Source organism: Nothobranchius furzeri, chromosome 17 (assembly GCF_043380555.1).
Source record: "Nothobranchius furzeri strain GRZ-AD chromosome 17, NfurGRZ-RIMD1, whole genome shotgun sequence".
In the NCBI taxonomy this organism is placed as follows: Eukaryota; Metazoa; Chordata; class Actinopteri; order Cyprinodontiformes; family Nothobranchiidae; genus Nothobranchius; species Nothobranchius furzeri.
The window spans coordinates 48,760,811-48,787,910 of record NC_091757.1 but is presented as its reverse complement, the minus strand read 5'-3'; the positions used below and the strand labels follow the sequence as shown (position 1 = coordinate 48,787,910).

Here is a 27,100-nt window from a genome sequence, read left to right as displayed (position 1 = left end):
TAACATGGAACAAGTTATTTATTTTCATAACAGAATCTCAAAATAGCAAAACAGATTCCTAATTTCAAACTAAACAGAATACTTTACATGTGTCACTTATAATAGAGGATAAAATCAGTTTTGAAACTTAGGAGACAGAAAAGATCTGATAAATGTGCCAAAAGTATAAATTATGAGAAGAAAAGGATAAATGTAACACTGTTGTGGTTTTAGAACAAAGAGAGTGTGAACATTCATGACTCGACGTTTCTCCATATTTCTCTGACTATTATTTTGGGCAATCAGAGTTTCACATGTAATAAAAACCTGACTCCTAAATCAAAAACAACATTCTGAATTCCTCAATGTGCAAACAGATAATCCACTTTTAACCCAGTTTACTCCTTCACAGCTGCAGATTTCTTTTCATGAATTGCTTGCATGAAAACAAGTTTGTCACTGAGGGAAAAAATGTTTGAATACTAGAAAATTAATCAGCAACATCTGGAAAAATTAGCATGAATTAAAACATCATCCACAGAGCATGACGTTTTTACTGATTTACCCATTTAAAATGATAATCTCATGTCTCTCGCGTTCCTGCAGCTGTTTCTGTCACGTTTCTGATTTTGTGTTCCTTATTCAGCTCGTAACGAGTTCGGTGTGGCGCTCCAGATGGGAGGAGTTGGATCAGGTGCAGCAGGACAGTTTAGTTTTATTTGTAGGAGCGTCTAAACTCGGCAGGGGCGGAGTTTTTCTCGCCTCCAACGCTGCATGCTTCTTCACCAGCCTGTTAGGTGACAAATAAACATACATTTATTTAGTTATAGGTAGAGATGTCTGGTATCATCAGATGGTATTAACATCTTATCGGTTTTTACTCTTTAAAGAGCAAGTCACCCCCTACAAGAAACTTACTTCACTCCCACTTCATGTTTGAAAAATGCAACAAATGCTGTTGCTTGGCAGACCGAGAGGGCGGAGCCGCTAACAAATACACACACACACACACGCTCACAATGGCATTGTGACATCATAATGTACCAGATGACATCATAGCATACCTCTTAGCCAATAGCGGTGGCAGATTTCAATTCAGATACAGTGCAGAAGTTTTCCCTAACGACGGCGCAACACTGACAGTTTTAGGCAGAATATTTGAATTTTAACCATGATGCACTGAACTGCCAAATTATTGACTACACGTGTCTGTAGTACGATTAGACACTCCTTTATATAGTTTATCAGCAAAAAAAATGTGATTTGGGGGTGACTTGCTCTTTAATGACACCATTTTTACATCCTATGCACAGATTATACATCAAATGCTTCAGCTCCTTCTCCTCTCACTCAAAATGGCAAAATATCACAGATCCAAGCTTTGGATTTTGAGGTGTTTTGTTTGTTTTGGTTGGGATAATTAAAGTAGTTATATTTTGCAAAGATAACGTTTAAAATGCTACTATAAGTGATAGGAGATGAGATGTTAGTTACCTAAAAACATTTTTTTTAACATATATTGATATCAGAAATTAGGAGTCGGACTCTGATACGGGCTATTAGGTCCCGGTATCAGAGCATTCCCGGCAGTAAGTCAGGCTCGGTGAGAGTTGGACTCTGCCAAGGCTGCTCTTTATCACCGATTCTGTTCATAACTTTTATGGACAGGATTTCCAGGTGCAGCCAAGGTGTCGAGGGGATCCGTTTTGGTGGTCTGAGAATCGGGTCTGATGATGTGGTCCTGTTGGCTTCGTCAGAACGTGATCACCGGCTTTCACTGGACCGATTCGCAGCCGAGTGTGATGCAGCTGGGATGAGAATCAGCTCCTCTAAATCCGAGACCATGGTCTTGAGTCGAAAAAGAGTAGAATGCCTTCTCCGGGTCGGGGATGAGAACCTCGTGGAGGAGTTAGTACCTCGTGGTCTTGTTCACAAATGAGGGAAAGATGGAGCACAAAATCGATAGGCAGATTGGTGCTGTGTCTGTAGTGTTGCGGGCATTGTACCGATCTGGCATGGTGAAGAGAGAGCTGAGCTGGAAGGCGATTTACCGGTCGATCTACGTTCCTACCCTCACCTACGGATACAAGCGGTCAAAATTAGTTTTCTTCGCAGGGAGTCTGGGCTCTCCCTTAGAGATTGGGCGAGAAGCTTGGTCATTTGGGAGGGGTTCGGAGTAGATCTGCTGCTCCTTCACATTGAGAGGAGCCAGTTGAGGTGGCTCCGGCATCTGGTCAGGATGCCTGCTGGACTCCTGAGACCCAAATGAAGACCCAGAACAAATCTGGGCCTCTCTGCTTATGCTGTTGGCCCCGCGACCCGAACAAGCAGATGAAAATGGATGGATGGGTGGACAAATACAATAATTTTGGTTTATGAAACAAAAATATTTTTTCTCATCTCTATTGTGCATTTTTGCGACTGAAACTGTAATTAAATGGTAAATGGCCTGTATTTGATTTAGCGCCTTCTAGACTCCTGGAACTCCCCAAGGTGCTTTACAACACAATCAGTCATTCACCCATTCACACACTGGTGGGAATGAGCTATGATGTAGCCACAGCTGCCCAGGGGCGCACTGACAGAGGCGAGGCTGCCAAGCACTGGCGCCACCGGTCCCTCCGACCACCACCAGCAGGTAAGGTGGATTAAGTGTCTTACCCAAGGACACAACGACAGCGACAGACTGAGCGGGGCTCGAACCTGCAACCTTCCGATTACGGGGCGAGCTCTTAACTCCTGTGCCACCGTCTCCCTTAAAAAGCCGTTAAAAACCTCTATTAAAAAACTCTGAAAAGTAGCAGTCAATGGAGATAAAAACACATGACCTAAATTAATATGTGGTGCTGAAATTAAACCCAAAGTGTAAAATGATCATTTCCAAATAAAGACAAAATGTTGGAAGTAGCTAAGAGACAGTAGCTCTTTTAATCAAAGTTTGTAATTTATTTTATAAAAACACCCAGAATCCTCTGTTAAAATACAAGTTGTCAACAAAGAAAACGTCTGATTCTCTCAGCATTAATTAAATAATTTAATTTGCTCAAAATATCATCAAAAAAAATGTGTATGTATATATATATGTATATATATATATATATATATATATATATATATATATATATATATATATATATATATATATATATATATATATATATATATATATATATATATATATATACATACATACATACAAATATATATATATATATATATATATACATATATATATATATATACACATACATACATACAAATATATATATATATATATATATATATACATATATATATATATATATACACATACATACATACAAATATATATATATATATATATATATATATATATATATATATATATATATATATATATATATATGTATATATATATATATATATATATATATATATATATATATATATATATGTATATATATATACATATATATATGTGTGTCTGCAGTGATGCGGACGCTGAACCGATCTGTCGTGGTGAAGAGGGAGCTGAGCCAGAAAGCCAGGCTCTCGATTTACCGGTCGATCTATGTCCCAATCCTCACCTGTGGTCATGAGATTTGGGTAATGACCGAAAGAACGAGATCGCGGATACAAGCGGCCGAAATGAGTTTCCTCCGTAGGGTGGCCGGGCTCAGCCTTAGAGATAGGGTGAGGAGCTCGGACATTTGGGAGGGACTCGGAGTAGAACCGCTGCTCCTCCATATCGAAAGGAGTCAGTTGAGGTGGTTTGGGCATCTGGTCAGGATGCCTCCTGGACGCCTCCCTGGGGAGGTGTTTCGGGCATGTCCTGCCGGCAGGAGGCCCCCGGGTCGACCCAGGACACGTTGGACAGGTTACATGCCCAATCTGGTCCGGGAACGCCTTGGGGTCCTGCCGGAGGAACTGGTGGAGGTGGCCGGGGAGAGGACGGTCTGGAGCTCCCTAGTTGAGATGCTTCCTCCGCGACCCGGACCCGGATAAGCGGAGGAAGATGACGATGATATATATATTGCTTCTGCCTCAACAGCAGTGAGCTGCGTCTCACCTGGCCAGGTGCAGCACTGCCTCCAGGATGTTGGACCCATCTTTAGCACTGGTTTCACAGAACAGAGTGTTGTATGTCTGATGGAAAAAGACAGAAATCATCAGCTTTATTTGCAGTAAAGTTTATTAGTCATTTTAAAAAGGATAAAACATTATCAAGTTGGTATTTAGCCTTACACGTGTCAAAGGGTTAAGAGAGGCAAGATTATTCCAAAAAATGTTCAAATTAAATCATCAAACAGCCTTTAAAGGTTTAGATGTTTGATCTGATTCACCATGGCGAGCTTTTCTCCGTAGCTAGTAGGAACAGACTCCACCTGATCCTGTCTGAGATCACACTTATTACCCACAAGCATGATGGGAATGTCGTCCTGGGACACGTCCTGTTTCACAAAGAAAAGCGTGTCATTGTTTAGAGCTGTGATTGTATCATTACGTGCAAAAATTAACCCAAATACAGAAATCAAACGAGCACCGATCACTGAGCAGCACTTATTTTCTCGTGTAAAAACATGACAGAACACAAGGTGAGCATGCTTCCTGTCGAACACTCACACATCCGCTGCTCGTAGAAAAAGAGAAATACATAGAATCTCTTAGTCTGACACTTAAAACATGTTACATTTAATCATATTCTTTCATGCAGAAGTTTTAGAGGGGATTTGTGTTTTACCTCGATCATATCCACCCACTCTCTGATGTTGAGGAAGCTTTTCTCACAGGTGACATCATACAGGAGCAACACGCCGTCGGCGCGTCGGAAGTAAGACTTGGCGATGCTGCGAAACCTGTGAGGTTCACAAAACCATTCCAGTTTGATGCAGATGAAAGGATTTCTGTTCTAACAGATGAAACATAACCAGATCAGACCTCTCCTGTCCTGCCGTGTCCCATAACTGTAGCAAAACCGGCTCTCCGTCTACAATAAATGTCTTCATCTGGAAGTCCACTCCTAAAAACAAGCAAACTTGTCAAGCTACACAGAAGCAGCTGTGTGGAAATGTTGGATCAGATAACAGAACGTTCTTGCCCGTGGCTGCAGAAGTTAATCATTAAACTGTCATCTGACTCTTCCTTAACAATCAAACATTTAATATTCAGATCTAATGAGGATCAGAGGAAGGGACGAGACAACGTGGACCTCTGAGCTCTGAGGAAAGTGTCGGTTTTTGTTTTTCCAGCTCACCCAGAGTCGCACTGGTGTTCAGTTTGAATTCGTTCTTGCAGAGACGAAGCAGGAAGCTGGACTTTCCCACCGCCGCATCTCCTGCTAACACGATCCTGTAGGCCTTCTCCGAGGTCATGTAGCCAAGGTCAGCGCTCTCCTTGTCCTCGTTCTGCAGGAAAACATGAGAAAAATAGAATTAAGCTGCGTGAGAGTAAGGAATGTAGTTACTCAGCAGGTAATTTAGCAGTTTTATTTGGTACTCCGGAGTTTCCACCTTCCAGGAATTATGTATGATTAAAAAAAAAATCCAGAACAGTATTTGTCTTACCTTGTACTTAGATATAACATTGTTTTTTTTATTGATAAGGCCTGCCCTCCATCCTGAAAAGCCCCATGCAATTTAAACTGAAGGCAGCTCAGCATTAGACGTCTGTTTTCGTACAGTTGTCAATCACAGAGAGCACCTATGTGTTTGCGGACGTACCTAGACTGATGCGGTGATGGACACATATTTTTAATATAAATGAATAAACAACATAAGGTGAGGATAATTACTGTAAAACAATGTGTTTTAGCTCTGTTCGCAGGCAAGAGGTACGCATTCACGAACAAGACGCGTTACTTTCCGATGTAAACATAGAAGTAGTGGGAGAGACTTAATGTGGTGTACATTTTTCCACCACTAGGCGGTGCTCTTTTTACAAAAAAATCTGGATTTCTACTTTATTGGTCAGGAATTTTGGTAAAGATCAATGAATGAAAGTCATTGAATGCAACAGGAGCTATTCCTTAAAGACCAAGTCACCCCCTACCAGATTCTTACGCAACTCCCACTTCCTGTTTGAAAAATGCAGCAAATGCTGTTGCCTAGCAGACCGAGAGGTTGGAGCCGCTAACAAATACACACACTCACGACATTGTGACATCATAATGTACCATCTAACATCATAGTGTACCTCTAAGCCAATAGCAACGGCAGATTTAAATTCAAATGCAGTGCTGAGTTTTTGCCTGACGACGGTGCAACACTGACAGTTTTAGGCAGAATATTCAAATTTTAACTAAGATGCATTAAAGTGCCGAATTATTGACTACACGTGTCTGCATTACTCATTTATATAGTTAATCAGGAAAAAAAATGTTGATTTGACATGTTCAGATATCAAGGTAATATTGAATAAAATCCAGTTAAAGCAGCAATGTGCGTCATGTGGTTTGGGAATGTTTTTGTTCCTATAAAAGACTAATTACAATTTTTGGGAACCAAAATTTCCCCAAAATCTAATAAAAAATTTTGCTTTAAAATTTTCTCTGTCTCTTTTGAATTTTATTTTTTATATTTTTTGCATTATTTTCAATACAAATAAACTGTTTAAAGAACCAGAAACTACATTTCACGTCACATCCCGATTTCTTGGAAAGCTAACACTGATGAGCCACAAAAATAGAAATATACAGTAATAACATTTGGTCTCAAGTCTAATCTGCTCAGTGAAGACCCTCTTAGGACACCAACATTTCTCTTAACACATTCCTCACTCTTACGTTTCCGTGGAAACATCTCTTTGTCTGTAACTTCCACCTGTCTCTCACCTGAACGCTGATGGCACTGATTGCTTTCTTAGTGGTCTGGGCGGGAGGAGTGATCAAACCTAGTGAGTCACTGGGTTTCCAGTCCAGAACCGAGCTGGTGTCCGACCCGAACGCTGATTCTCCGTCTTGTGTTTCTGCAGGCTGACACGCAGACGAACGTTAATCCCAATTTTGATTAAGATGTTTGCTTTATTATTAGAAGCAGCATCTAAACAAGTTTTTCATTATTTTAAATTGGGTCCTATAATTCATTATTATCTCACCTCGGTGTCAGAGTTTTCTTCCAGGATGCTACTGTTGTTGTCCTGAACCTTCCTCCTCTGTTCCTCCTCTTCCTCCTCCTCCTCCTCCTCCTGAGCCTTGCCTTCCTGCTCTGAGTCGTAGCCTCCGTGAGAGCCTCTGAGCGTTGACAGGCCGCTGTCCATGTAGATCTCAGGGAGGCTGTCCTCCTCACACTCGCTGCCGTGTCTGCGCCTCAGGCCGGGGTCACAAATGGCCAAAGCCAGAGTTTCACAGCTGGGCCGGCGGTTGTAGAGCGGGAAATCGTCCAAACACTGACTCAGTCTGACAGGAAGGTGTTTTCATTACTATCAAGTCTTTTTGTCCTAAATCTGAATAATTCCTCTTTTAGATCACTCTAAATGATTATAAGTTCTATAAAAGCAGTACAGCTGAGGTGTTTTTTTAAATGTTATTTATCTATCCTTTAGAATAATTGTTATTGAATTATTTTATTCACGCATTTTCATGCAAACACACAGTTACGCTTTCTGAAGAAAAACAGAAGTTTTCAAAATTTGCAAATGCTCAGAATTTTGCAGATTGATGCAAACAGATGACTGTCATACATAAATGTCACGTACCTGTCTAGCAGTGCGTACTGAGACGTGTAGCAGATGCTTTTACTCCTGTTTCTATCCTTGATTCCTTCCGATGATCCGCTTGAACCAGACTGTATAAAAAAAATAGAATTTTCCAGTTTTTGTTACTTCGTCTTCAGTTTTCATTAATCCTGCATGTTGTAAACTCACTATAAATAAATAATTTAAAGATAAAAGTGGTCTGATCTCATGGCATAAGCGTGCATTTGCACAGGATTACACTAAGTTGTGTAGTTTTACCCGTGTGATCCTCTCCAGAGCAGCTCTCAGCCCGTCGTTGCTGTCGTGGAGCTTCCTGTTGGCCATCCTGTCCACACACACACAAAAAAATTAAAGATGGGTTTATTATTTTGCATACATTTTTGTAAAAGCAGATTCCTTCAAGCACAGCACGATTCGTTTCAGGAACGGACTTACTTCAAGATCTCGATCTGACTCTCCAGGATGTCTCGCTCATCTGAGAAATGCTTCATGAGCTCCTCGTCTCTGCAGCAAGACACAAATACTGAATGTTTATAGTGACATAACCAGACTTTATCAATGAAAAATGATCTAAATATGCTTAATGTTACAGTTTTGACACCCAATTCTCAGCAGAAAAGCAGCTCATTTAGTCTACAACTTAATTTCATTAAATCTAAACTCCAGAATCCTTCTAAAGTTTATTTTCGTGAACCGGAAAGTTAAAAAAAAGTGTTCTGAGAAAAATTAGCCTGAAGTGCTAACTCATTGTGATTCCAACGGAAACGTTTTTGCATTTTCTCAGACATCTGTGTCTCCAGAAGTCAGCTCAGACTGACTCAACATTGAACATACATTTTAATATTTAGTTCTGAACTTTTGTTAATTATATTGCATTAAAGAGCAAGTCACCCCCTACAAGAAACTTACTTCACTCCCACATCATGTTTGAAAAATGCAACAAATGCTGATGCCTGGCAGACCGAGAGGGCGGAGCCACTAACACACACACACACACACACACACACACACACACACACACACACACACACACACACACACACACTGGCATTGTGACATCAAAATGTACCAGTTTACATCATAACATACCTCTTAGCCAATGGCGGTGGCAGATTTAAATTCAAATACAGTTCAGAGTTTTTACCTGACGACGGCGCAACACTGCCAGTTTTAGGCGGAAGATTTAAATTTTAACTAAGATGCACTGAAGTGCCAAATTATTGACTACACGTGTCTGCAGCACAATTAGACACACATTTATATAGTTTATCAGCAAAAAAAAGTTGATTTGGGGGTGACTTGCTCTTTAAAGTCACCGCAAATTCCAAAAGTTTCCCCTAAAACGACCAAATCTGTCCAAACAAAACCCAACTTTAACTGTCAGGTCAGAGTAGCAGCATCTCCTCCACCCAGATTATCCTCATAAAGAATCAACTGTGTCATGATGATGAGTCGGTCCACAGAGGCGGGCCATTACACAGCCTCTGGCTCTGTTGCTTCTGTTGCTAAGCAACCCTCCTGAAGAAGTTACTGTGTGTGTGAAGTCACACCAGGATATCCTGTTTCAAGTTTGACAAAACAAAACCTCCAGGGAAGCTCTGGGTCTGTCTCTCTGATACACAATGAGCAGCTCGAGGGCATATTTAGCATGTTCTTAGCATGTTTTAAGTTAAGCTTGAAATAGAGGACAATTCTAATTAGTCCATCTTTTAATTTTCAGAGTTTAGAATGAAAATGAGACATCTGCTGAGAATGAAATGAATGCATTTCACAAAAATGACATTCATAAACACTTTCTCAGCAAGAATCTTAAATAAAAACTTGTTTTCTTTCTTGAACAGAAGCCATATTTATCAAGTAAGATTTAATCTGAATGGACTTAATGCTCCTACCGTTCTGAATTGATGCTTTGGTCTGTTAGCTCCGTCTTCAGAGAGTCCATATCGCTCTGTAAGCATGCAACATTGGTCTGAGACTTCAGCAGCTCCTGTTTTAATCTCTGGTTTTCCTGCACAAACAACAAAAAGGTCAGTAAAATAGACCAAGACAGAAGCCTTTAGACCAGGGCTATTCAATTCCGGGCCTGGAGGGCTGGTATCCAGCACGTTTTAGTGGTTCCTCTGCTCCAACACACCTGTGCAGCAGCTCATTAGGCTCTGCAGAAGCCTGTAAATCACCTGCTGAATGAAATCAGGTGTGTTGAAGCAGGGTTAAAACCAAAACATGCTGGATACCGGCCCTCCAGGCCCGGAATGGAACAGCCCTGCTTTAGAGGGTGTTTAGACTCACCAGCGTTAGCTCGTTGATCTTCTTCTTCAGAGCGGTGCCCTCATCTTTCACTGTGATGGTTTTGTATTTCTCCTCAATCTAATGAGGGAATAGAAATATTCAGAATTAAGATATTCCAGCACCATATCATCGTGACTGCGTTTGTTGGAGGGCTTAATTGAAATATAAATAAGAATATACCATCTGCATCCTCTGGATCTTACACTGCAGCTCACACACTTCTGTCTCATAACTTCTCCGTAATTCATTCAGGGCGGATTCTGTTTGCTTCTTCTCCTAAAACACACACACACACACACACACACACACACACACACACACACACACACACACACACACACACACACACACACACACACACACACACATGTAAAAGCCCAAATTCACAAAACTACATAACTATGTTCCAACAGTTCATTCCTCCTGAGACCCTGCAGCTTCATTAGAGGACCACGGCTTCTTCCATAATTTTAATTCAACTTAGATCTGTTATAATTTAAAGACACACTTAGATTTTGACTAAGAATAATTGTTTTTTTTTTACATTTTTTTTCATTAAATTTGTCAACTCTTTAACTTGACTTTGAAATAATAAATTGTATTCATATTTATGAGGTCTGACTTCCCTCAAACAAGCAAACAAATAAATAAATAAATTCACTCCAAAAATCCTTTTTGTCTCATGAGTTAATACCTCACTGAGCTTATTCTGAACAACTGATAATCACTGTTTCCAAAATCAATCAAATTTTATTGATAAAGCTAAAATCCCACAAAAATAAAGAGGAATAACACCCCCCCACATACACATACACACACACTTACATACACTTTAAAATACAAAAATAATGATAACAATAAACAAACTAGAGAAATGTGCCTGGGAAATGTCTGATTGAAGTAAACTCAGAGCAGATAAGGTGGGTGCCCTCTGACCTGCTGAGCTATTTTAGGACAAAACAAACTTCTGAGTCAGAACACTTATATAACACATCCGCACCGCGGCCAGACTAGATTGAAGTTCCTGCTCGTTATACGATTAAATTAGGGCCTGTGAATGAGTTAAAGACTGATCTGGCAAAACTTTCCCTCCTTATTTCTTGCAAAATGATGCCTGTTAATGACTTCCTGTAACAGTTTAATCATTTATTCATCTTAAAGTCCTGATTGTAAGAAATAAGACCAGAATCGTCACTTTTAAAAATCAATATTGTTGCTTTTGCGTTTGTGGGAATTAGAGACTAAATAAGGGTTTCAGATCATGTGATGGTAATCTTTATAAAAACCAGTTTAACTTACAGATAAACAACATTTTCTCTAGTATTTTTTAGCTTTGGTAACACATTACAAAATGGGTCCCTTTATTAACATTACTTAGGACATTATTAAGCATTAATAAACTATTAAATGATATTAGCAACTGCTTAATATCAATGTTAATATTGTGTAACGCATTACTAAACAGACACCCACCCGGCTCTTTGTTCTGACCTTAAAGACACTTAATAGTTAACAATAATGGAAACGTTAAGGGACCCTTAGTTTATTAATGCTTAATAATGCACTAAGTAACGCCATTAAAGGGAACCTTATTGTAAAGTGTTCTCTAATTATTAAATTTTGTTTTCTGACTTTAAAACATTTTAGCCTCATTGTACTTGAAGATTCCTGCTTTGCGTTTGCTCCATTTCCTGTTTTATTTTGAAGAGTCAGAATGTGGTTTTCCTGTCTTTGTAAAGCTGGGCGGATACCGTGCGACTTTTTCACTTATCAGCCCTGCTCATAATGTACGACCCAGTTCTCGGATGCGACCTGACTGCTCACACTGTACGTCTGTCTGGTAGCAACATGTCAGACTTATAAATATGCTAATATTAGCCGTTTTTACACAACATGCCGGACTTTTTTGTGTTGTTATTGATGTCTGTTGTCCTTCTGAAATGCCATAGGACACACAGAGATTCATGGCAGTTGGATGAGGACAATGAAAGAAAGAAATTAAATCAACATTTTATCGGTTTAATTTTACATAAACATGGCAAACACACTTTCTTGACAAGCCTTGTCATTGTGTGCAAGAAAAGTGTGTAAATAAAAACGACCGACAAGTGTAATGGGGAAATAGCTAGCGAGCCGTGTTGACGCATGTTTGTGCATGCGCCGTGAGCGTTTCTGGTACTTTTTGGGTCGCAGCTGTTCGCAGCAGCGCTTCAAAAGTGAGATATCCTCTTGAGGGGCGAGCAAAATATCAAACACGGCAGAAATGTGTGTGAGCTTACGATTGCTGATTGGTAGCAGGTCACGTGGCGTTAATCGCCTCTCGTAACCCTATACTACATGACACTCAGTGCAAAACTCGCCTTGATCTTGTAGATTCTCACACGAGGGGAAAATCAGCTCAGAAAAGTGAAAAAGTCATACAGTGTACACCCGGCTTTACTGATTTCAGTTCAGCTGCAGCTCATCTCTCATCAGGTCAGCCTGTTCTGTCTGCTGCTTTATTTTACTTCCTGCTTCATCATCTTCAATGTTTGGGTCATTGCGTCAACACGGCTCTCTAGCTATTTCCCCATTACACTTGTCGTCGTTTTTATTTACACACTTTTCTTGCACACAATGACAAGGCTTGTCAATCCTCAAGTTTCCTTCTTTATCATCCCACTGTGAACTCTATTACTCTATATGTTTATACTTTTAGCTCTGCGGAGCTTGAATTACTTTCTACTTGAGATTATTTAAGACTGATAGTTTTAGTCTGATTAGAAATGCTTTAATAAAAACAACGGTGGACTGCGCAGGGGCACAGTGGTTAGAGCTGTTGCCCTGCAGCAAGAAGGTCCTGGGTTCGCTTCCCGGCCTGGGATCTTTCTGCATGGAGTTTGAATGTTCTCCCTGTGCAAGCATGGGTTCTCTCCGGGTACTCCGGCTTCCTCCCACAGTCCAAAAACATGACTGGATGGAGTAATAATGGTGCAAATTTCCAGCTAATTGTGTTTGAGTCTTGCTCTTTATTTTTTTGCAGCCTGAGTTTTTGTACCAGTTCAGCCATTAGTTTCAGTTCCCCTAACTGGGTCAGGTTTAGTTTGCTTGTATCAACACAAACCCAACTGAATGTATAAAGTGTTAAATGAAAGGGGTGGTATCGACAGATACAGGCTGACATGTTTGTATAAAGAGTAAACTAGTTCAAATAATTAGAACTTCCTGTATCAAGTCTGGATGCTTTTAAAAAGCAGTTTATTAGATTTTTCCTGATGTTTTATTCATTGTTTTTTCTGTTTTGTTATTTTATTGCACAACGCTTTGAGGCTGAATATGAATAATGTGAAATAATTCTCCAAGAATAATAATATATGCAGTAATTATAATTTTGTTTGTAAGTGTAAGAACGTGTGAAGTCACAGCATGGACGTAATTTTTTTTGGGGGGGGGGGGGGGGGGGACATGTCCCCCCTACTTTTTCCAAAGTCAAGTTTTGACCCCTGCACTTTTTATCATCCAAAAACAATATTACGCTATATTAAATTGACACTGGTTGAGCTCTAGGACCAAGCAGAAAACAACCATTTATGTTGAAGCCTGTTTCCCATTAGAGCATACTGTAAAGACACCCCCCCCCCCCCCGTCCCCCCCACTTCTAAAGTGAGAATTACGTCCATGAGTCACAGACTAATCTGTTTGTTTTCTTATTGTTCATCAGTTTTTAAGCAACTTGATAAATAAAACCTCCTTTGTGAGTCGGTTTGGCTAAATATGGATCCTTGATCCTGAAATCCTCCAGTTAAGAGACAGACATTTAACTCCTCAGGCTACATATAACCTCAGACAACTGCAAAAATGTCTGAAAAAGCAATTAAATCCACCCAGACCTTATGTAAAGATTTTATGAGTAGAACAAATACAATTTTTGTGTCTTTTTTCTCATATGTTTAGAAACAGTTTTCTCTCAAAATGTTTTATTAAGGTTCACAGAAACGAGTTGAAATGGTCTTGAGAAGGAACATTTCTCTCATATTCTTGCAGATTTTTATCATAATTTTCATTCGTAATTTAAACAGAATAAACACTTAGAGAAAGTCACCCCCAACTCAACTTTTTTTTGCTGAACTATATAAATGAGTGTCTAATCATGCTGTAGACACATGTAATCAATCATTTGGCACTTTAGTGCATCTCAGTTAAAATTTACATATTCTGCCTAAAACTGTCAGTAGCGCGCCATCTTCCGGTAAAAATTCTGCACTGCATTTGAATTTAAAACTGCCATCGCTAGAGGCTAAGGGGTATGCTATAACGTTAGGTTAGGACATTATGATGTCACAATGTCATTGTGAGCCTGTGTGTGTGTGTGTGTGTGTGTGTGTGTGTGTGTGTGTGTGTGTGTGTGTGTGTGTGTGTGTGTGTGTGTGTATGTGTGTGTGTGTGTGTGTGTGTGTGTGTGTTAGCAGCTCTGCCCTCTCGGTCTGCCAGGCAACAGAGTTTGTTGCATTTTTCAAACAGGAACTGGAAGTGGAGTAAGACTGGTAGGGGGTGACTTGCTCTTTAACAACAAGTTACTACTTTTCTTGTGACGATTCTTTCAGAAGTTTTTATAACAAATTAAAATTTTCTTTTTCCTGGAACTGCAAGGTCCAACCTGCAGTTTAGTTCTGTATCCACAGTGAAGGAATGCCACCAAGTGCACATTATTGTCATTTTTATCCACATTTTATATTCAGCAGCTGCCTGATCTTATCTACACAGCCTTATCACTTTAAACTGGAGGATCAAACATGCTCCAGCAACTCCATCTGTCCACCAGCTGGTGAAATCCGCCTGATCGGCAGGCGTGTCTGAGTTTGGACCAGTAAACTGATATGTTTGTTTGACATGAGGGAAGAGCTGAACAAATCCAGAGCCTCTTATCACTCTGACTGCACAAACTCCAGAGAGGCTACCAGCGCCAAAGACCAAAACTTGAAATGTGTCTGGGTTCGTCTCACCTGCTCTCGGGCTTTCCTCTCTGCAGATTCTATCCGTTGGTCCATCTCCTCCTCCATCTCACTGAGCTGCATCGACGCTTGATCCTGTGCTCTGAAAAAGGAAGAAAATTTCTGTATTTAATAAATATTCTACAAGGATTTCAGTCTGCAATCTGGAGTTTTCCCCCTTGTCAGGAATTTTGTATGATGTGTTAGAAATCTGTCAAAATGATAGAGCCCCCTATACATATATATGAATTGAATTGAATGCTTTATTAACAGACACATCGGTCCAAAAACATTTAAACATTGATTAAAATACAAGAACAATAAATAGATAAAATAAAATGTATACAATAAAATATATCAATTTAAAAGACTGAATAAGAATAATAGCTAGATAAAAGCTCAAAGTTATCAAGTAGACTAAAATGTATAGAGAGCACTAATCCAATATTTCCAGTAATACAATGTATATCTGGTGTCACTGTGTGCAGGAGAGGCTAATGCTTTGATTATCACATTATCTGAGCTATTTAATGTACACATGAATTTGTGCATGAAATTCCTCCATACAGCATTAAATCCAGGTACATTACACATTGCAAACACATGACTCGCACTAGTACATCTTGGGAGTTTGAGTAATATCCTGAATGCATCATTATATGCAACCTTTAACTTTCTCATCTTTTCCATCTTAAACTGACACCATAACTGAGATGTATAAAGTGGAGAACAGTAAGCTATCTTGACATCTTCTGTGCACATATAGAATTTTCGGGCTAGCATATTAGCTTAGGCACACATTCTACAGCATCATCATCACACAGATCATGTCTAATTATGTGACCTAACTAGCCTAAATAAATGTATTATTTAGTCTGGCCATGCTCCATTGACGGCTCTCGGTTGTGGGGCGGGTTCTACCGTTGTCTTTCAAATGATCTCCGCATTCCACTGGACAATGAATGTGACATACTCTTGTTTCACTCTGTTGCATCATCCCACCCACCAGGCGTATAGAGTGCCCTGATTGGCCCACAAAGCGGATAAAGCTCTGTGATTTGTTCACTAAGCAGATAGAGCACTGTGATTGGCCCACCATTATGGACCAATCACAGCTCTTTATGTGTTTGAAACCCCTCTAGAGAGCTGTGATTGGCTAGCCAGAGTCCTGGTAGGAGCTGCTGAGGTTCCAATGGAGCATGCCTAGACTGCAAAGCAAGAATTTGGTCTAGTTCACTAGGCTAGTGACCTAACTATTTCACCTTGTGAACAACATCCAAAACCTGATTGGCCAAGTAAAAGGAGGGAAATGTTCCTTTTTGATCATCTTTTGTTCTGATGATGACAGCACTCTTTTTGGGGTTGAATATAATGTCATGTTTCTCTCGTAGCAAGTACACACCTCAAGCAGCTGCTGCAGACCAGCACTGTATGGGGAAAATACCACCAAATCATCAGCATACATGAGGTGATTGAACAACTGATTTCCCACCACACAACAAGCCCTGCACTCTTTTAATTTAACAGATAGTTCATCCATATATACATATTGAACAGGATCTGCGACAGTATTCTTCGCTGTCTAACCTCATTTGATAAAATTATATATATACATACATACAAGCATCATGGTGTGGGGCTGCTTTTCAGCAAGAGGTATTGGTAGACTTTGTATTATTACAGTCAGAATGGCGAAATGTACCTACCAGAAAGCTGAAAATGAAAAGAGGGTGGACATTTCCTTATAAGAAGAAGAAGAAAATAACATTTCTATAGCGCCTCTCAAGAAAAAAATCACGAGGCGCTTCACAAAAACAAAAAATATAAAAAAGAATTTAGAAAATGTTTAAAAATTAATTTAAAATAAGCAAAAATAGGCAACTGTGATTAAAAAATGTTAAGAGAGAGAGAGAGTGAATAGGAAAGAGGGAAATCAGTGGATCCTGAGGAAGGTGGAATAGGTGGGGAGAGCAAAATAAAGAGAGAGTGGTGAAGAAGGTCATACAAAAGCCAGCTTGAACAAGTGAGTCTTCAGCTGCTTTTTAAAGGAGACCACTGAGTCCACTGATCTCAGGCTCAGGGGGAGAGAGTTCCAGAGTCTGGGGGCCACAGCAGCAGATGATCTGTCACCTTTGGTCTTTAGCCTGGTGCTGCACAACCAGTAGGCTTTGATCACTGGACCTCAGGGACCTGCTGGGGGTGTAGGGACTAAGAAGGTCACCAATGTAAGATGGTGCTTGTCCATGTAAGGCCCAATAGACCAGAACCAGGATCTTGAAATGAACTCTGAAGTTGACTGGCAGCCAGTGAAGCTGGAGGAGAAGCGGGGTGATGTGGGAGTGTTTGGAGGACTTGGTTCTGCTCAGACACGTGAAAAGAGAGTTACAGTGGTCTAAGCGTGAGGAGATGAAGGTGTGGATAACTGTCTCAAGTTCAGAGCGGGACAGAATGGGACTCAGCTTAGCAATGTTCCTGAGATGGAAGAAGGAAGACGAACAAGAGAACTGACATGAGAATCCAGGGTGAGAGCTGGGTCAAAGGTCACACCAAGATTCCTGACGGAAGGTTTGTTGTGGGAAGCAAGCTGACCAAGAGAGTCTCTGACTTTGAGAACCAGCTTGTCTGGGGCACAGATGAGGATCTCAGTCTCATCTTCATTCAGCTGAAGAAAGCTCCCAGCCATCCAGGTTTTGATAGAGTCTAAGCAGGTGTGTAACAGCTGCAGCTTACACATCTCATGGGGCTTAAAGGAGATGTAAAGTTGGATGTCATCTTATAGTACAATAATCCCAAACACAAGGCCAAGGAAACAATGAACTGGTTTTAAAGTAAGCAAACTTGAATGACCCAGTCAATCACTCGACCTAAATCCCATAGAAAATCTATGGAAAGAACTGAGGATCAAAATTTATAAAAGAGGCCCAAGGAACCTTCAAGATTGAGTGGTTGTGTGGGGGCAGGGGCCAGAATCCTCCTGAGCATTGCAGATGACTGGTTTCTCCACACAAGAGGCGTCTAGAAGCTGTAATCACCAACAAAGACTTTTCTACAATGTATTAAATAAAGTGTATTCAATACATATTCCCTTTATCACTTCATTTTATTATTATTATTTACTTAAATGTTCCAATGTCTTCATATGAATTCAATTCTTGGCTTGACGGCAACATCTGGTGCGCATTTTGCGTCAATAGCCGACCCTCATGATAAAAATGCTGATGTGTCAAATACTTACTGATGATGAGATTGTTCCCTCTGATAATACAACTACGGATTACTGTTTTAAGGTACATTAACAGCAGGTATAGTGAAGGACTATCTTCTTCCGAGTGGAACATCTTTGGTCTGCTTGACTGTCAATCATTCTGGTGAAGCTTGTTCCTGGATTAGTTTTCCCTCCTGCACATTCTGTTTATATGTAGAGCGATACGCCTATGATAAGAAGAGAAAGAGACCTCCGAAGTTAGAAATAAGATCATAGTTTTTATAGAAGACTCTTTTTTAATGATGGCTTGCGCTGAAGGTGAAGGTTGGGTTCCCCACAGACGCCTCGGTCGCTGGCTCGACAGGTAAGCTAAAGTTCAGCATGCTATTTGGAGAAATTCATTTCAGATTACTGCTAGAAGAAGTGCTGCATGGCCGGCAGCTGCTTGTAAGCAGAGTGTTCATGAGGATAACTGGGCGTTCTCTCTCACGTGCATTTGTTTTCCCTGAAATTCAGAAACATCCTCCGCAATACCTTCAACAGCACATCCATTGACAGATATAAAGATGGATCTTTAAAGTGATGTCCTCTTTTACCGTTTGATGGCGAGCGCCAGGTTCTCCATCTCTGAGTTCTGCTGTTTGATCTCTCTGGTAAAGTTAATGATGACTTTCTCAAACTGGGGAATCAGTCTGGGCTCAGTCAGGCTGATGTTCTGGTACAACGTGACGGCCTGCTCGTGCCTGGAGAAGAAGAATCAAGAAATCTGTTAATGTTAAATGTTTTAAAAAGAGCTAAAGGTGGCCATTCAACAATCAGCTGTAGTTTATTTATTTGAATATATTTTATTGTCTCACTGCTGATCCGCTGCATGTCATTGTACAGACACAATTATAAATCGGACTTCCATAAGTGAGCACAAGTGTGTGTGTTTGTCTAGTAAAGAGGAAGAGCGGCTGTAATCCTGTGCATATAGACACTGACATCCAGCACTGATGATCCCCTACCTGGTGACACACATCTGCAGCTTCACGCTGTGTCACAGTCACGATGATGGAGGTTACACGCAAACAGATGTAAACAGAGGTGGTTGTCAGGGATGGTCTATAGAAGCTCTTGAATATTATGGATGTTATGCTACACACTAATGGGGCCTCCTTTATATGTGTTGGCTCATTTAAAGCCATATAAACATTAAAAAAACATCTTTATTACATAATTATTATTATTATTATTATATTATTATCATTATATTATTATTATTATTATTATTATTATTATTATTATTATTATTAAGGCTGCGCAGGGGCACAGTGGTTAGAGCTGTTGTTTTGCAGCAAGAAGGTCCTGGTTTCGCTTCCCAGCCTGGGATCTTTCTGCATGGAGTTTGCATGTTCTCCCTGTGCATGCGTGGGTTCTCTCCGGGTGCTCCGGCTTCCTCCCACAGTCCAAAAACATGACTGTTAGGTTACTTGGTCTGTCTAACTTGTCCCTAGGTGTGAGTGTGTGTGTGCATGGTTGTTTGTCCTGTGTGTCTCTGTGTTGCCCTGCGATGGACTGGCTGAATACTGCCCCCCCCCCCCCCCCCCCCCCCCCCCCCCCCCCCCCAAGAATCCTTCCAGGCATGGAAGTAATTTTGGGGGGGGAGACAGGGGGGACATGTCCCCCCCACTTTTTCCTAAGTCAAGTTTGGACCCCTGCACTTTTTACCATCCAAAAACAATATTACGCTATATTAAACTGACACTGGTTGAGCTCTAGGACCAAGCAGAAAACAACCGTTTGTGTTGAAGCCTGTTTCCCATTAGAGCATTCTGTAAAACAAAAAGACTAATAATTTCAATTTCAATTCATCTTGTTAGTCATTTTCATTCCTACTCATTGTCACCATTTTACATGTATTTTTTGAATATCTGATCAATAAAGCTCATTTACATCAGATTATAGCTAAACTCTTGGTCCTAGTGCTCAACCAGTCTGTTTGATATAGCGTAATGTTGTTTTTGAAAGGTAAAAAGTGCAGGGGACAAAAAATAACGTTGGAAAAACTTACGCCCATGGACCTGCTCCATGTTGTGTTCAGTGACCAAACTAAATATTGTTAGAACCAGCTGATAAAAGACAAACATATTAAGCTGCAGTTTGTGTAACCGTAGCAACACGACTACAAATAAAGATGTCATGCTTTAACAAAACACAAACTGACAGAAGTGTAAATAAAGCATCTAAAGCTGTCTCGAGGTGTGAGCGTGTGTGTGCATGACTAGTGTTAAACTAGCCTACTGGTTGTGCAGCACCAGGCTAAAGACCAAAGGTGACAGATTATTTGCTGCTGTGGGCCCAAGACTCTGGAACTCTCTCCCCCAGAGCCTGAGATCAGTGGACTCAGTGGTCTCCTTTAAAAAGCAGCTGAAGATTCACCTGTTCGTGCGGGCTTTGGTGTGACCTTCAGGGCTGGGGTCTCCATGCCCTATTGGGGCCAGTGGGGGAGCTGGCTCCCTGGAGAGCTTAGGCCAACCAGCCATTCCTCCCCATCCCCATACATTTTTCTCCTCCTGCTATTTCACATCATCACACAAACATTCACATAGGACTTTGGGGGGTGGGCAAGTCAGGGGTGTGGGTATGGATCCCATTTCCGCATTCCTGTGGCAGCCTGCCCCCCAATTTTATTTGCACTTTAAACACTTACACCAACGACAGTCCACGCAAACACACACTTAGGGCATTGGGAGTCAGCACACTCAACGGCATTTGGCAAGGGGATATTTCAGCCTCATCCCGACTGCCAGTGCCCACTTCCAATTTTAAACGGCACTTAGACACAGAGGGCTGTGGGAGGAAGAGGGGTGGTGTTGGCATCAGCTGGCGTAGGCCAGACTATGCTCGCACTGCCTGCTCACCACAGCCATGGAATACACCTCATCAACACACACTAACACTGCATTGGAGCAAGCGGAGGGAGACTAGGGCTCTTAGCACACCTCTGTTGTCGCTTGGCTTCCCAGGGCTGGAAGTTAGGAGGGGGAGCTGGCCGTCTTGTTGGGGTCTGGGGTGGTGGGTTGCTTTGTTCAGTGTTGGGCGGGGTAGCCTGCTCATCATCACCCCAGCAGAAAGGGGTGAACTCTGGGAACCAGTGATGGCTGTACCCCATGTGCAGCAGTACTGGGACCAGAGTGAATAGGGTGTATATGGGGAGCATGAGTGGTTGTCCGGCATTCATTTTTGTAAGTCTTAGGTTGTATGTGTATGTGGGAGCATGAGGGAGGGAGTGTGTGACTGTGTCTGTGTATGGCTGTGTATGTCAGGTGGGGTATTGGACTCCTCCCCCCTCCTGGGACTTCTTGTGCTGCTACACATCTTCGCCTGCCTTCCCCCTGCCACATTTGGTGTGGAGTGTGGTGCCTTGGTCTGCCTGAGTGTTCGCGGCTCCCGGGTCAGGGGGTTTAAGATTTTTGGAGTCTGTCTGATCAATCCCGGTGGCTGCCTGGTGGGATCTGAGTCCCTGGGCTCTGTTGGGTCCCCGGGGGGGCTGGTCGCCCCTGGGTCCCGGGTCGCTCGGTTCCGGGTTTGGCCGGCTAGGGGGTGGGAGGCTGCGGGCGGGCCTGTGGGCTTGCCGCTGATATCTCCCAGGACTCTGCCGGCTGCTGTTTGTGACCCCCCGGGGCGATCCTCTGCCCCTCTCGAGAGGGGGCTGGGGCTTTTCTGGTTACAGTCTCCCTGGGGTCCCTGTGCTCTGGGGCAGCTCCAGGATCTCTGGGACTTGGAGCTCCCTCCATCTCCTACTCATCTTGGGGGGGGGGGGGGGGGGGGGGGGCAGATCTGTGGCCCCTCACACTCTCTATTGTTGGATGCTCCTATAGAGAAACCTTACATAAACAAGCGCGTGTACACACACAGGTGCTCACATGGTATGGACTTGGGCATTTTCAACACATGTCTTGAGGCTGTGGCTGGCACTAAATGCACTGTGACTTACTATTGTGTGATTGTTCAGTAAAGCAATGTTTTTTCTCATCAGGTTGACGCAGTGATAGTGTGCTCCAGTTGTATTGATGTGTGTCCCCTTCTTTTCTCTCTCCTTCTGCAGGTCTAGAAGCAGACTCTTGTTCATCATTGATTGTTTATTTTTGTGGGACCCCCCCCCCCCCCCCCCAACCCCCTTGTCTCTTCCTTCCTCTTTCACCTCTGTCTCCATGTCTGGTCAGAATTATAAAGCATTAAAAAAACAATAATAAAGTTTTAAGTATCAGGCGTGACATTAAAGCAGAAGCTTTGATGCTCCACCTGAGAGTAAATCTGTAAGGCTTGTCACCAGCATTCAGACGTCAATTTTGTTTGCTTCACAGCCAGACAGGGCGTGGGTAAAAAATAAAAAATAAAATAAAAGATGTTTCTTTGCTCCAACACACCTGATTCAAATATCCCGGGAAAGTCCTGCATTAGACCAGGAAAACGAGTAAAGCAGGCGTGACCAGGATTTGGGAATATTTTCCCAGAAGCATCATAACTTGAGTAATATGTTGATGTCACTATACAAATTCCATTTGGACTAAAACCAAATCCGAGCAGATCTGACAAAGAAACGTGTGATTTTTAACAATTGATCATAAAAGCTGTCCTCTGTATACTTTTACATCTTTATTTCATGTCAAAAATCTTGTCCTAACGGAGCACTTGGGTCAAAGAAGGCTGCATTCCATTTAGAGCATAATGCAAAAGGCTGGAGTAGCTGCAGAAGTGGAATGCAGCCCTCCTTAAAATATTTCCTGTGCTTATTCTTTGAAGTGACACATTCTGTAAAATATTTCATTTAGTCAACTTTTGGCATCTAAAAGGCTTGTTACCACGAATAATGTAAAATATAGACATTAGTAATTAATATTTCAAAAGGATTATAATTTATAGAGTGAAACTAAGGTTTCCATTAACTTTTGACACCCAGGTATGGTGGTTTTAGATGATATTGGGAACATTTTCCCTTTATTTAACCTGTATACACCTGTGAGGACAATAACTGGGCCCTAGCTTCAAACACACTGTCCTCTCTGTGCCTATCGCCAGGAAATGTCCATATTCTTCCCAACAGGTGCGCTCTCACCTCGGGATGTACTTGGCCAGCTCGCCCAGCCTCCTCTGGAAGTTTCCCCAGGCGATGGACGCGTCTCCTGCTGCAGGGTCCATGTCCTTAAAGCCGCAGAGGAACTCCTTCAGGGTCACAGTTCCGTCCTGATCCGCGTCCAGACGTTTAAAGATGGTGTCCGCCTCCGCCGCGGACACCTGCAGCTCCGCGCAGATGGCGACGAACTCGTTTCTGTCAATCCGTCCCGATTTGTCGACGTCGTACGCGCGGAAGAGGGCGCGCAGCCGGCCCGTCTCCTCCGCGCTCATGCCCCTGATGGGCGGCTGCGGCAGGCTGGTGAGAAATTAAAGTTTCAGTAACGGATTCCTGAGGAGGACTAAACTAAAAGGAAAACTTTTTATTGTACTGATAAACTCCAAACGCGTTTTATAAAAGCCTGGATTATGAATTAAACATCATTAAAATAATAATAAAATGTTTTATAGCTGACTCCATCTGTCTTCTGTTTTCCAGTTTGCTGTTTGAAGAAAAGCTGCTGTCACGCCTTTCTTTAGTGAGTGCGGGCGCGTGTGTTCACTCCTCCCTCTGTTATGTGGGCAGTTCAGTGAGAAAAGCAGGCGATTGTAATTTAAATATTTGTTGGGTTTCCTGATTCCATTTTGAAGGCGCTTTTCTGCTCAGCAAATTGTCACCCAACTCACCTCGTGACGGCAGCTTGCTAATATTACCTGAAATGAAGTCTAATAGCTGACTCAGGTTTTAGCACGAAGGTTTGGATGGATTTGAAAAGCTGACTCAGCAATCACACATTCAATTACCTCTAAAACGTTCGTTAGTTAATTTGGGACGTTAAGTTTTATTTTTGTAATATTCTGATTAAAAATAAAATGAAACAGAACCTTCTGCAAACCTCAAAGTTAGTTTTGATCCTGAACATCATCTTGCATCAGTTTTTATTTTTGTTGTACTCGGAAGTTTTATGTAAACGATAAAAGCTAAACAGCTACCTTGCAAACAGCTGCAGTGACATTTAAATACATTATTACTGTAAATCCTCTAATACAGGCCCGGGCCTGTATTTGGCTCAAGCTCATCAAGCTCCAGGCCTTTATTGGAAGGAGGACCAGAATTAGAGGCAGGCCTCTATTTCTATTTGAGCAAAATGAACTAATGGTTCGCTGGAGTTTTTGACAATTAAAATTGCGCCCACATTTTCAAAGTTAAACACATTTCTTTTAACAACGGTAGTTTCTGCTTCTGCTTGTTTTTATTTGACTATTTTTCTGTCCTGTCTGTTTATTATCTTCCTGCATCTCCTTTCAGTCCTAAAGAAAAACTGCTACCTGGGTTCATATATATTCACCTTATGAGTTACCTTTGAACTGCAGTTCTAAAAGATCTACCGACCGCAAAAACAGCGGAGTGCTCGCTGCTTAGCGGCCGCATCAGTGATCGGTGCGTCACCGGAGGACAAGGTGATGCGCCCCGCTCCACAGCAGCGAAACGCATCAGGCGCAAATAAAAGACAAAAAACATTAAAAGAAATGAGCCGACATGAACGATTGCGTGTTAAATTAGTTTTTGAGGTGGTGACACCTGATTTGATAATGTTACCGTGGCCGTGCTCAGGACGCAGATCTACCTACCGCAAAAACAGCGGAGTGCTCGCTGCTTGGCGGCCGCATCAGTGATCGGTGCGTCGGAGGACAAGGTGATGCTCCCCGCTCCACAGCAGCGAAACGCGTCAGGCGCAAATAAAAGACAGAAAACATTAAAGGAAATGAGCCGACATGAACAATAGCGTGTCAGTACCGACGCTCTGGCACAGCGCGCTGCCCCCCCGATGCGCAGGAGCTTGTCACCTGCTGACAGCAGGCTGCTGTCTTTTCCGAGGTCTGCATCTTGCCGGTCATTATCACGTGACAGCGACTAGTCGATGACAGGCATAAAAAGTCACTATAGAGCAGTGAAGTCGACTAGTGACTAGTTCATACAACCCCTACTGCTCCCCAGAGTGTTCTGCAGCATAATCAGCACGTTCTCTTTGAACTTGATATCAAATTTTCGCCTCCTCTTCGTCTCCGCACGGTTAAAGCTACCCTCGCGGTCTATCACTGGCAAATCAAAAGTGAGACGGATGGCACAACCGCCCCCAGTACTTGCTTGTTACCACATTCCACCCGGCCACAATAAAATACCGGCCATTATTCACCTCCGCCGACTCCGACACCGGCCAAAATATGATACCCGGCAGTTAATTGAATACAGGCCAATATTAGAGGATTTACAGTATATTATCAACAATCAGCTTTTTCTTCTTTACCACCAACATGTCCTATTTAATCAATTTGGGGTAATCAGCAGTAGCTCTGGAGGTAGAGCGGGTTGTCCAGTAATTAGATGTTTGTAGGATGAATCCCGGCTCCCAGTAGAGAATGCTGCTGTTGTGTCCTTGGGCAAGACACTTGACGTAATTTGTCTGCTGGCGGTGGTCAGAGGAACCGGCGGCATGGTACCTGTGCTCAGCAGCCTTGCTTCTGTCAGTGCGCCTCAGGGCTGTTACCATCAGAGTGTGAATGGTACACTGTAGTGTAAAGCGCTTTGGAGTCCTCTGACTCTGAAAGGCGCTATACAAGTGAGGGTCATTTATGCGTGTCAAAAACAAACGCTTGGTCAGCCACCCTCCGCCTCAGACCCCTGACACCAAAAGTGCCCTTTTTCGTCATTTATGTGCGAAAAGGGTTTTTTTTCCCTTTTCTGACTGTAGATCCCAATGCAGCGTAAAACTGACGCGATGGGATGTCCGCAGCTAGGGCACCATATTAGCTCATTGTACCTCACCCTAACCTTACCCTCTTGTTATTTAACCTTCTCCTCACCCCTATCCTAACGTTAACCATCTTGCTAGCTAACACGTTAGTGATGTGTCGGTCGCTCTAAAAGCCGGCCCTATGAAGTGAACGGCGGTAGCCGCCTCGTCATTGGTCGGGTTTGGACCGAGGCAACGCGAGGGGGAGGTTTCAGCTACCACGGTGGAGGTTAAAAGCAGAGGGTATTTGTAACCTCCCCCTCGCCAGATGGTATGTTCTAACGTTCCCCTTGGGCGGCAAATATGAAAACTCACAGTCAGAATGCATGGGAAACAAACGCTTGATCACAGTGAGAGTAACGTTTTAGGTAGCAAGAGGGTCAAGGTTAGGATGAGGGTGAGGGGAAGGTTATAAATAGTAAAACTTTAAGGTTTAGGTGCGGTTAAATGAGCTGGTTCGGTTTCGCATCAGCGGACATCCCATCGCATCAGTTTTACGTTGCATTGGGATCTGCAGTCAGAAAAGGGAAAAACCCCTTTTTGCGCATAAGTAACGAAAAAGGGCACTTTTGGTGTCTGGGGTCTGACGTGGAGGGTGGCTGACCAAGCGTTTGTTTTTGACGCGCTGGGAGTGAGAATGTGTTGCCTAATACTATGCAAAGTAATGAGTCAAATTTTATTTGAACATCTCCATATTTGGAAAAAATATATAATTCATTTTTCGTTATTGCTTATTCATTTAAAATCTTCCAACCTGAACTCTAACCTTTGACCTTTCACCTCTTACCTGGAAGTCTTCTGCTCCTTGCTGATTGATGTTTCTTCCAGAGTTGAGAAGTCATTTCCTTCATCATCAGTGCCTCGTTCCTCCTCTTTATCTTTGAAACCACTGAACTCCTCTAACTTATCTCCCCCACCTCTGTCCACATCCTTCCTTTCACTTTCCCCGTAGTGGGAGTGACGGAGTAAACTCACGCAGGCAGGTTCCTCGTTGCTCCTTCTTTTTGCTAATGCCATCACTTTGGTTCTGATGTAAGTAAGTCAGAAGATAATTAACGTGTGACAGACACAAGCTACAGAAGTATGTTCATCCC

The 27,100-nt window shown here is 42.2% G+C and overlaps 1 protein-coding gene across 1 annotated transcript; it reads right to left on the bottom strand.

Moving 5' to 3' along the window:
* rasef (RAS and EF-hand domain containing) lies at positions 1-27,100 on the bottom strand. Its single transcript, XM_015972777.3, has 18 exons — positions 26,794-27,100; positions 23,216-23,530; positions 18,711-18,857; positions 14,922-15,012; positions 10,120-10,215; positions 9,940-10,017; positions 9,543-9,658; positions 8,086-8,154; positions 7,909-7,975; positions 7,651-7,739; positions 7,051-7,351; positions 6,788-6,928; positions 5,213-5,363; positions 4,897-4,978; positions 4,700-4,814; positions 4,302-4,409; positions 4,028-4,104; positions 1-769 (listed from the first exon to the last, which is right to left on the bottom strand). Exons 1-18 carry the CDS (start codon positions 27,021-27,023, stop codon positions 670-672), a joined length of 2,373 nt encoding a protein of 790 aa, XP_015828263.1. The 5' UTR covers positions 27,024-27,100; the 3' UTR covers positions 1-669.

Coding starts and splice junctions, on each gene's coding strand:
- rasef (XM_015972777.3), bottom strand. CDS start 27,023: ATGGCATTAGCAAAAAGAAGGAGCAACGAGGAACCTGCCTGCGTGAGT. Junction 9,659..9,939: donor AGATCAACGAGCTAACGCTG/GTGAGTCTAAAC, acceptor TTGTTTGTGCAG/GAAAACCAGAGATTAAAACA. Junction 7,740..7,908: donor CTCTGGAGAGGATCACACGG/GTAAAACTACAC, acceptor TTTTTTATACAG/TCTGGTTCAAGCGGATCATC.